The sequence below is a fragment of the Solanum stenotomum genome, chromosome 3, assembly GCF_019186545.1.
Source record: "Solanum stenotomum isolate F172 chromosome 3, ASM1918654v1, whole genome shotgun sequence".
Lineage (NCBI taxonomy): Eukaryota > Viridiplantae > Streptophyta > Magnoliopsida > Solanales > Solanaceae > Solanum > Solanum stenotomum.
The window spans coordinates 10,553,098-10,564,580 of NC_064284.1; the positions used below are offsets into that span (position 1 = coordinate 10,553,098).

Sequence of the window (11,483 nt, forward strand, 5' to 3'; positions counted from 1 at the left end):
CATAAGAACTTCAAACCTATTAATCAGTAACAAGAAACTCCGAAAAATCCAATACAATAAATGGACTGTTCTTTGTGTAAAATTTAATATTGTCCAGTGACAAATGGTAAACAAAGTGAAAAGTAATGACAAGAAAATTTTCAACCTGATAACATAAATATTGCACATTTGAGTGTACATAACACAAATGAAAATGACATGATGGCCAAAACTGCATTTCTCAGCTGCACGGTGGCATTGACCTCTCAAACTGAAGTAGCTTCTTAGCTTACTCTCCAAATTTGACAGTTCAGAGTGAATGCAGAAAACAACGATTTGTAGCCAGGCGGTTTGTAATTTCCCTTGAACCAACAGAATGTTTATTACTGCTAGTTTCACAAATACCACCAGTTCAATTATCAGGCTGGCAGCAGAAGCAGAAAGAAACCCAGGCACTTCTGCACAGTCAAATTTGTTGATTTGTTTAAGTTCATCATTTGAGTAATATTACAACACTTAAATCAGACACTACCATGGCAAAGCTTTAGAAATGAAGTGCATCTACTATATTGACAACATTAGAGATCCACATCCCAAGTTCATAAAGGACAATAGTTGCAGAATTTAATCAAACAACCCTCCAACTAAATTTGGCTGGAATAACGGTAAATAGGAATATTTGATGATTCAACAAGTGACTTCTCATTATTCTGCTCACTCTTATTGTTCCAAGCAGACTGCAAGGAACCCCCCACCCCCATCCCAGTCTGAGGCCTCCTTGCTGGAAAGTCAGATATAAAGGCTAAATAGATCGAAGAGGTGAAAACATCAAACATCATGGAAGAAACTATGGATGTCACATCTTTTCTCAGTCATTAATTGTGACTTCGTTTCACGATATGTACAATCACTCCAATTGAGCAACAATAAATACTGCTCATTTATGGACATGTTACTCATTAGAAAGAATCACAATGCTGGAATCAAGCTTCGACCTTTAAAGACTGTTTCTCTGGAAGAAGAGCTGGGCAAGGACTTAGGGAATTCTCCTACATTATCAAGCAAACTACTAAATTGGACAATCCGAGCATATAAACCTCCAAGAATATCATAGAATCCAAACAATGGGCATAAGACAACTCCAATAGCGCTTCATAGTTCTTAATTGCAGTATTTGGATCTTTTACTTGTCAATATACTTCTATAGTTTATGTGCTCCTACCAGCGGAACTTTCATATAGCATATTCTAATATATGTTCCACAAGAAAACCTACTAGTCATCTTCTTCTTTTTGACATAGGTAGAAAGCCTACAAGTCCTCTTTATAGTAACAAAAGAAAAGAGATTCTGTGTTCAAGGGTTTTCCCAATATATGTGATATTATGCCACTTCTAATTACACAAGGAGCCAACAAAAAAATTACAATGCACTCCTTTTTTCCATTATAAGAAATTACATAGAAAACAATATACTTCCTTTATATCTTTATCAAAAAAAACAATATACTTCCTTTATATCTCTTCAATGGCTATAGATGAAAGATCAAAACTGAAAAAGTTCAAACCTAAACCTAGGTGTACATTTACAGTGCAGGATGAAGAGGAGAAAGGAGATAGAGCATCAGCAAAAATCACCTAGAAGAGGCAGTTAAACAACACATATCTCCATGGATCAATACAAGCTATCTTTGCTCGGCAAGAAATTTATACATTTTGCATTCATACTTTCAAACGAAGTTTTATTAGTTGCCAAAAATAAGCTTTACTAGTGGTAACAGGATGAATTCTGGGCAAGATCTTTGATATTTAACCAACACAAACAAGAGCAATTTCGCAGTAGAATTAGTATGTAAAAGATTTTGCACGAAGCTTAGCTGTAAACTTATCAGTTTCGGTCATATTTCTACTGTTCTAGCCAACGTTGCAGTAGAATTAGGGGTGTATTTTGCACGAAGCTTAGCTGTAAATTTATCAGCTTCACTTATAGTTCTTCTTTTGCAAGAGGATTCAGGAATAGATGATTGATACTCTATAGCAAGTCTATCCCAGTAAGGAAAATGTATCTTTTTCTTGAGAAAGTTTGTCTAAACAAGATACCTTTTATTTGTAAAGAATAAGTATCTTGTTAAGACGAACTCTTTTTATCTACAAATACTAAACCTGAACTAGTGAAAAGCTTTTAGAGTTTCACAATGTCATTGGATATTTTCTTCAATTAGATGACGGAGATATTGACTTTTAGTCTGATTAACCAATTAAATATCAGCCGAGGTGCTCAGAATAGAATCTACAATTTTGTCAAAACTACAGCAACGGGAACTAAAACCTGCCGAACAGTTACTACATTTAATTACCTTGTTTAGGCACCAAATCATGTTGCCATCAAGCAATTTGTGCAACAGCCTACAATATCATGTCTTACATTCTATCAGATACTTTGGTTACTCTAATTTGCCTTTTGATGACTTCGAACCTTTCTTCTTTTTTATTAAAAAAATAAATAACTGTGCCACGTGATACCTACTACCTCTCCACCAGCACATATTTGAGCCAATTTGATGACTTTTGAGTCTTTTGTGCAACAGTTTTCTCTGGATGACGGTTCATCATGGTTTCAGCTATTCACATCATAGATTGCGAAGCAATTCTTGAGAATTCAAGAAACGGTAGAGGAAGAAAACAATCTGGTATAAGTTTAAATGGGTGAGAATTACAAACTCAAAATTCCAGGTGTACATGCTATTATTGAATTAGCTAATCTCTAGGAATATTATGCAGTTAAATATCTACATATGTGGAATATATGTAGGGTCACCCACTTCTCTCGGGTTTCACTAGTTTGAGACAGAATAGCACTAAATAATGAGTCTCAAGGCTCATTGCATCTCGGTAAACAACTGTGTGAAGCAGCAGAAGCATGTGAGTTATCATCTTGCCACTTTTTTCAAGTAAATATAAGAGCATATAATTGTGACATAAACACAATGAATACAAGGAAATCAACCTTATTCAGGTTCTAAGTGAAAAATCTTAAAGACATGAACCTGGCAAGATTTTTGCATGCATTGGCTGAACCAGCTAATAGAGTGATATCTGGAGCTATCTGATTAACTTGTGTAATTGTCTTTTAAAGTTGAAGATCCTGGCGAGGTTAGCATCGGGAGCTCTTATCAGATACTAACCTTAAGGCTTAATCCTCCTCCCAGATTTCACTAATTGCACCTTGTGCCTACACAGAAGTCGAGCTCCGCCGGGGGAACCTTTTCACTTTTCCACTGTTAGAATTTGACGAACCAAAGAGGCCACAAATTGCTGGGTGTTGGCGAATATGATGTGGGCACTTGTAGAGTAGATCTTTTGCCTCAGAATGTCTACCTTCTGCAAAGAAGGACTGGAAAACATGTTGGTAGGCTGAAACAGATGGATAGTCCTTGACGCTCAACGCCTTCAAAAACTCCACTGCATCTTCCACTGTTCCTGACTTTGAAATATATTGAAGAAAGGGTTCTGGAAAAGGTGGATAATTGTGTTTCTTCATCCGACGGAGCAGATCAAGAGCTTCTTCAAATTTCCTTTCCCCTAAGAGCTTTTGAATGACAAGTTTGTATGTTGCTTGCCATGGGCGCATTTGAAACTTATTCACCAACTCGGTCAATAACTGATATGCACCAAAAACTCTTCTTTGACTCAGAAAACCATTAAGTAGTACATCCAACAGATCAGCATCTGTATCAACATTTCTCTCCATCATCTTAGCAAAACAAAACAGCGCCTTATCAACTTCACCAGCAAAACAATGCCCTTGTATCAGAACAGTCCAAGTCTTGATATCCGGAATGCATCCACATTCTTCCATCACATCTATCACCTTTGATGCCTCCTCCAGCCTCCTCACTTTGCAAAGTCCATATATTAATTGGCTGTAGGTAATATTGTCAGGTTCAAATCCTGCATCTCTCATAGCTTCTGTTATCTTCTCTGCTTCCTCAAATCGCCCCAAGTTAGTCAAACACCTATGAATGACATCATAAATAATCTTTGAGCGTGAATGCCCTGCGGCCTCAAATTTTTCCACAACTCTAAATAGCAAATCAAGATCTGAGGGATGTGACTGTGCAATGGATCTTAAAAGAATATTGCACTCACCAAGTGATGGTTTAAACTGACCATCCATCATCAGTTCATATAGTTCTACTGCATCTTTCAACATCTTAATCTTTTGAAAATGCCTTGAGATTTTTATATATGTATCAAGATCTATTTCAAACCCCAGGCTCATCATCTCTTTTACCACACCCCAGAACTCCTCAATCGACTCTTCTCGGCAAAGAACCCTAAGAATCCCATTATAAGTAACGGTGGTGTGCTGAAAATCTAAATTCCTCGCAACCCATTTGAAAAAGCTGAAAGCTTTCAGTGGATATCCTATTTCTCTAAGTTCCTTCAACACTCTAAGCACAAAATTATCTGACACCGGGAGTTTCATCTCCCCTAATTGTCTCTCCACCTCAACTCCCCATTCATGTTTTGTAATCAATTCAGACACATCTTTCGCCACATCACCCATAGCATTATCTTTAATCATCCTCCCATAAAAATGCTTCAAAGCAGTGGCATCAGTTTCCATTTTCAAATTCCGAAAAATAGAATGAATTGATTTATACGTTTCCTCATCAATATAAAACCCATTCTCTTTCATTTCCTTAATAGTAGTCCAAAAGTCTTTCATTGAATCCCTGTTAGCATAAATTCTAAGCATCAGACTGTACATAGAAGAACTAGGTTTAAACCCCTTTTGCTTAACAACCCATTTCAAGAAATCCCCTGCCTTTCGCGGTTCTTTATCAAGTTTCTTCAACAAATACATAACAGCTTCATGGGTCACCGGAAAATCAATTTTTCCTAAATCCTTTTCTAATTGTTTCGACCAGTCGTTGGATAGTATAATGTCAACAAAAGATTCAGTTTTTGATGAAAAGAAGACATTTTGACTTGCACCGAGAATACTAGTGGAAGTGTAAATTTGCGTGAGAAGTGAAGGAGAAAGATATAAGTGTTGAGTCACCTGATGATTGGAAGAAGGGGCTCGTGAAAGCTGAGTGAAAAACAGAGAATTCCTCAATCGAAGCGAACTCAGGATTCTCTTGCCGTGATTCATGGCTGCCGGGATGCAAAACCCTTGAGAAACCCTTGAAAGGGGTGGAAGTGGTATTTTTGCAAAAGAAAATCAATTATTTTTCATTTTAATTGAAATTATTACCATTGAAGATCGAGTTTTGTTTGGTCATGTTTTTTACAAAATATATTTATGTAGTTTTTCTAATATCATTTATATTTCTAATTTCTAAAAAGTAGTAAATCATGTAATTTAACTAATTTATTTGAATTGTACAATCAAATTCTGTTTTTTTTTTAAATCTTAAAATAAATAGTCACCTAATGTCATAGACTAGATTTTAGATACAAGTTAGCAATCACTACTGCAATTATCTTTTTCACTTTATTTAAAAAATTTAAAATTAAAGTTGTATCTAATTATAATTTTTACAAATAATATTTGATGGTTTGAATGTCCTTTACATAAAATATAATTTAAACATAAAATTTAATTTGAAGGATCATTTTTATATAAAAATAAGATTTAGAGTAATTTTAAAAAAAAATATTTATAATAAATTTAAAATGAAAATAAGATTTTGAGTGTTTTCTAAATTCTTGTATTTAAATATTTTTATGATCAAATATTAATTTTTAAATAAAAATAAATTAATAAAACATTCTCATGAAAATTACGAATCCTTCGTGTTTCAGGCGTAAAATGGTAAACTCCCATAAGATCTTTAACTTTATACTTAAAGTCGCCCCTCTTCTTTAAACGGACTATTAATAGTTTTTCATGTTCGAAATTTTGTGCAGTGTCCTTCCTCTTTGACATTTTTTTAGTATTTAATGGTATTTTTTTGAGTGCATAGATGATGGCTAAATTATTTAGGAATCATGTGATAGAATTGTATAAGAATAATGTTAACTATGGTGTGTTAGTAATATTTATATTATAAATATATTTTGACAAAGTGTATTAGAAAATAATAATTCATGCATTAACTTTGTATTATTTCATACTTAAATAATTGAATTATTCAAAATTTAAGAGAATTATTGAGCTTTTTTCTTTCTTCCCATATTTATCCTTCATTTAATAGTTTATACAAACACTTTATATTTTCTAGAAGATTTGAGAATAATTAAAAAAACAATAGTAGAAAATAATTTTTTACAAATCTAAAATATATTCTTTTTAGGAATATGTCATATTCAAATAATTCATTTGATATAGACTAGAAGTATATTTTTATCGACCAAATTGTTGAATTTTCACATAATTTTGATTATGATATGATTGTAATTATTATAGAAGTTGGTGTTAAGTTTTGACATCACAATAAATTTATATGGACAGACATCGAAGAAATATAACTCTTGGTTCTTTAACTTTTATGATTGTAATAGAATTTGCAGGCTAACCGTCTCAATAAAATTAGTGGCTTAAAATCAAATACTAATAAGAGGCCTTAAATATATATACATATATATTATAACAACAATTATAATTTATCCTTGCATATAATACTTGTTTTTTGAGTCTGTTTAAATGGATTTAAATGATATTTAATCACAAGACATTAAGTTAGAAATTTCAACTTTTGACTTTTAGCTTCTTCATATTTTGGGTTGTTTTGATTTAAAATCATGTACTTGGCAGTATTTTTATTTCTTATTCAAACACTACAAAAGAGTTTAAGAATTCTTTCAATTTAAAAACACTTACAATAAGTTAATTCAACAAGCTATAGTATAGTGTTCTTAAAAGACATAAAGTTTTTAACTTCAGATAAGAAGATTTAGCCATTTGTTTGTAATACATTACCTAGAATATTATTGCAAAAATGATATTTATTAATATAAAAATTTAAGTTATTTAATTCAAAGTTCTAAAACATTTTATAATTAGAAAAAGATAACTTTTCTTCCTCTCCTTTTTAATATTAATTTTTTCTTTTTTAAAAAAAATCTTTAATAGTAAATTATGTGAAAATAAAATCATAAAAATCATTCTTAAACTTATTTGGTGCCTCAAAATTTTGGAGGCTTAAACAAAAGTGACGATGAAATTGTTTCATATGTTACTTATGTTTGTATAGTCTTAAATAATACTACTCTAGTTTTCAATTGAAATAATACATAATCAATCCTTTTAAATATGTCAGGATATTTCATTTAGATATTTGAACTAAATCTTATTTCAGTTGGATACCTCTATTCCTACTGAAATGTTTCACTTCGATACTTTTGATTCATAATTAAAAAAAAATTTGATGTGTTCTCATTCTTCTATTAGATAGTTAAGTTAATTATATCAATATATCATTTTTAAAAAATTATACGCATTCATCTCAATAAAGTGTAAAACCCCATACATTTTTCATTTGAGGTTGATGCATATAATTAAATGAGATGATATATTATTTTACATGGTTAACTTAACTATCTAATAAATCAAGGGAAAAGGTTCAAAAATGCCCTCAACCTATTCGAAATGGTTCAAAAATGTCATCCTTCCACCTATTGGTTTAAAGATGCCCTTAATGTTTTCTTTAGGTTCAAAAATGCCCTTTAGCTAATAGAAATATGACATGGAATTTAACTAAACAAATGGCCGATTTTCATTGGTCAACATAATTATTTTATCAAATATAAAAAAAACCCACCCAAACCCATTTCAAACCCAACACCCAGACCCATTTCAAATTAATCTAACCCAATTTTTGTCTCTCTTCTTTCTTTCTTCCCCTTCCCCTTTTCCTCATCTACCCTTTAATTAATTTGTGTTTTCTTTCTTCCTATTTAATGTATAAAAGATTAGTTTCTTAGTCAAGGTTAATCGTGTAATAGTTATTGAAGATTGATTGTAAATCATTTCACAATGTGGATGCGAATGAATATTGTACGTAAATTCCCACCTTGCGGCATCAATGATTAATATTACTATGCATTTTAGTTGCTATTTATTGGGTTAAAATGTTGTTTTGGGGGTTTACTATCTACATTTGGCTGTTATTTTTTGGGTTTCAAGCTTTCATTTTAATTGTTGTTTGTTGGGTTGAAAGCTACTCTTTTTTGGGCTTAAAAGCTGCAATTTAGCTATTTTTTTATCAAGTTAATTGATGCAACTTAGCTACTTTGGGGATGAAAGCAGTTGTTTTTTAAAAAAAGAACAGAGAAAGGAACAGAGGAAGACGAAAGGAACAGAGGAAGACGAAAGGAACAGAGGTCGCATGAAGTGCCAGTTGAAAAACGGGTTTGGGTGAGGTTTTTTTATTTGATAGAATAATTCTGTTGACCAATGAAAATTGGCCATTTGTTTAGTTAAATTCCATATCATATTTTTGTTAGCTAAAGGGCATTTTTGAACCTAAAGAAAACGTTAAGGGCATTTTTAAATCAATAGGTAGAAGGAGGGTATTTTTGAACCATTTCTAATAGGTTAAGGGCATTTTTAAGCAATAACAATTTATTTTTTTCAAAATTTGAGTTAAAAGTGTTTAGTTAGAATACTTTATTAGGAATTAAAGTTCCTCAAAATTCGAAACATAACTTAATTTGAATCTCTAAATGAAATATACCAACAAATTTAATGGCGGACTATATATTAATCCTTTTCAATTTGAGTATGGAACTATTCTCCAGCATTTGTATCCAGAAATTTGAATCGATAATTTTGATTGGATTAGAATCGTGTTTATCCAGAAATTTTGTATTGCTAATTAATTTGCGTATTCTTACTATTCTGATAGACTATTTATTCTCGATAATACATCAATTCCTACTTGGATTTCAAGTCCTTGAAGAAATAGCGTCGAAACACTAATCATACTGAAGTAGAATAACAGAAACTTCCACCAGCGCTAATAGTGGGTAATTTTGTCCACCAAAACTTTACTGATAAGAAGAAACTATTAGGTAGTACTATTTTTTTTAAATTTCAGCTAAGATTTGACATGAGACCTCATTGTTTTCTCCCAGTTCATTAATCACCCGGTCACATACTTGGAAGTAGTAGAAAACATATTACTCCCTCCTTTTTCTATTTTCAGCTAGAAATAGACAACCCAAAAAAGAAGCCAAAGGTAGTTTAAGATCTACTCTATACACAAAAGAAATAATTTTAATCATGTATAAACAATGTAATTTTTCACCAAAGAAGAGTCAAAAGAGGCTAGTATAAAAATTGCAATGGTGACTGGCACTGCACCTCAATAGTATAACTTGAACAAGTTCAAGTAAGAAATTCAAGAGTAAGGCCAATACTAAACAAATACATGGAACTTGGAAGCAAGGAATAATAAAAGCTACTAGCATACAAATTGCAATGGTGATAGGTTATAATTATTGAAATTAAAAATTATTCCACTTCTACCAGTAAAACAACAATAACAAATAGGGTAAGTAAAGATGATTCTAACAGCTCAATATAGAGTCGGTGTGACCCAAGTTGGAGGACCAACACGACTCAAGGAAAGAGCCTCGTAATGCAGCTGAATACTGCCATCTGCCAAGCTAAACACCCCCATGTCGAAGCCCCCTCCCTCTTCATAGTACAGGTATGTTTCCCAAAAATCATCGGTAAAATAGATATGATTGGACTTAATTCCTGGAAATTGAGAAGCTTGGATCGATAGAGAAGCACTATGACCAATAAAAAATGCTCTGTCCCCTAATTCCCTGGTTTCGGTGACTTTGCCATCAGGTAAATCAACCTGGAAAACTCGAAAATTTGTTGTCCCATATATACAGTCCTCTTCCTCATCTTCAAATCGGATGTAGGTCAGTGGAAACCTGTCGCCATGGCCATCATCCCTGAATCGGACACCATGTCGCACAACTACAAATAATGATCCTAGTGATTCTAAGATATATAATTGGCCTTGGCGGTCTATAGTATCAAATTGTAACTGCGCTGTGAGTTTTCTAGTGGGTTGAGGGTGAGCAATATCATAATCTAGGAGGCGGCCAGCATAATCCACGGAATAAAAGTGCCCATTAAAATATGTCACGTCAACGTGTGAACTAGGCGGACTAGGTTCATCCCAGATAATCCTGTTCCATCTCAAATCTCCTGGTCTCCAGAAACTGAGTTCACTCCAACTTCCCTCAATGACCATAAGAACATAGTCGGATGTATGAGAAGGACTAGCTGACAGAACTGCTTTCTGATAAAATGTCCACAAGTCTGCTGTCCGGTCATGCTCATAATTTTCCATGGTATTCGGATGGGGCAGTTCAATGTGAACACCAGAGAAGGGATGTAGCAGACTAATTTCACCCTCATCTTTTCCGACTGTGATAAGCCAACCCATAGATTCCATACAACGTTTTCCGCTAGCCATTGGAATCTTCTTCTTCAAAATCATGCCATTATAGAGGCTGAAGAATTTTCGACATGAGCAAGTGCCATCACCATCACCATTATCATTCTCTTCTTCAGCTAGCATCAACCATGGAGTTCTAGGAAGGTCACTGTTAAAATTGTCCTTGGTGGTTGCAGAGTGCCAAGATTTGCAGACGGTGCCAAAATTAAAGTAGTCTTCAATCAGATTCAAACGTCTAGCTATGAGAAACAGCAGATCTTGTTGAAGATCCGACCAATCCGCAGACATCTCGTTGGACAACGGAGAAAGGATGTAGCAGATCGGAAAATATATCTCAAGTTGAGGTTGCAGACGCCCAACCCTCCTACATATGTATGTATATATATATGTGCTTATGGCTTAGGAAATCCCTAGAATAGGCGGACAGCGGACAGAGTCCAAGTACATTAGGAATCCGAATTGACAACAATTATCCCTTATATTGCGGTAATAATAATAATCCTTAAACTACTATTTCTGAGCAATTTTTATCCTTTAACCTTACAAAAAGTTTCACTTTTAACGTTTACAAGTCCATGCGAGCAGCGGTCCAATCAGTAGACATCTCGTCGGACACCGGAGAAGGATGTAGATGTAGCAGTAGCAGATCGGAAAATCTATCTACGTTGTATGGTTGTATATATTGCTTAGCAAATCCCTAGAGTCGTCGGACAGAAACCCAAGTACATTTGGAATCGGAAACTGACAATAATTGTCCCTTATATTTTGTCACAATGTTTACCGAAATCTAATTCTTAAATTTAAAACTTGAAAAATATATTATTTTTTTCATATGTTAATTATGTTTCGGATGTATAGGGAAAATTGTATATAATAACAAACTATTAATTTAAATTAAATGTTATGAATATAGTTTGATTTAATTGTACCCCATACCAAATTGTTGTTATTTCACCTCTCTCCTGGTGAATCTCACTCGCCACTCTCGTTCTCTCCCTCACCTCTCTCGTTTTTTATACAAACGTAAGTGTATAAAATGCGTTTTATGTTTGTATAAAGTGAGAGAAAATTGTA

General features: G+C 33.3%; 2 protein-coding genes across 3 annotated transcripts; both read right to left on the reverse strand.

Moving 5' to 3' along the window:
* On the reverse strand, positions 1-5,187 carry LOC125859813 (pentatricopeptide repeat-containing protein At3g48250, chloroplastic). Of its 2 annotated transcripts, none has more exons than XM_049539644.1 (2): positions 3,024-5,187; positions 1-437 (listed from the first exon to the last, which is right to left on the reverse strand). In XM_049539644.1, the coding sequence occupies exon 1, from the start codon at positions 5,135-5,137 to the stop codon at positions 3,209-3,211; it is 1,929 nt and encodes a 642-aa protein (XP_049395601.1). In that variant the 5' UTR covers positions 5,138-5,187; the 3' UTR covers positions 1-437; positions 3,024-3,208. The 2 variants fall into 2 exon arrangements, with proteins under 2 accessions (XP_049395601.1, XP_049395600.1); XM_049539643.1 differs by having other exon boundaries at positions 2,984-5,187.
* Positions 5,188-9,345: 4,158 nt separating this feature from the next.
* On the reverse strand, positions 9,346-10,729 carry LOC125860274 (uncharacterized protein At1g65760-like). The gene has a single exon (XM_049540201.1). The coding sequence runs from the start codon at positions 10,695-10,697 to the stop codon at positions 9,507-9,509; it is 1,191 nt and encodes a 396-aa protein (XP_049396158.1). The 5' UTR covers positions 10,698-10,729; the 3' UTR covers positions 9,346-9,506.
* Between the last annotated feature and the right edge of the window lie 754 nt (positions 10,730-11,483).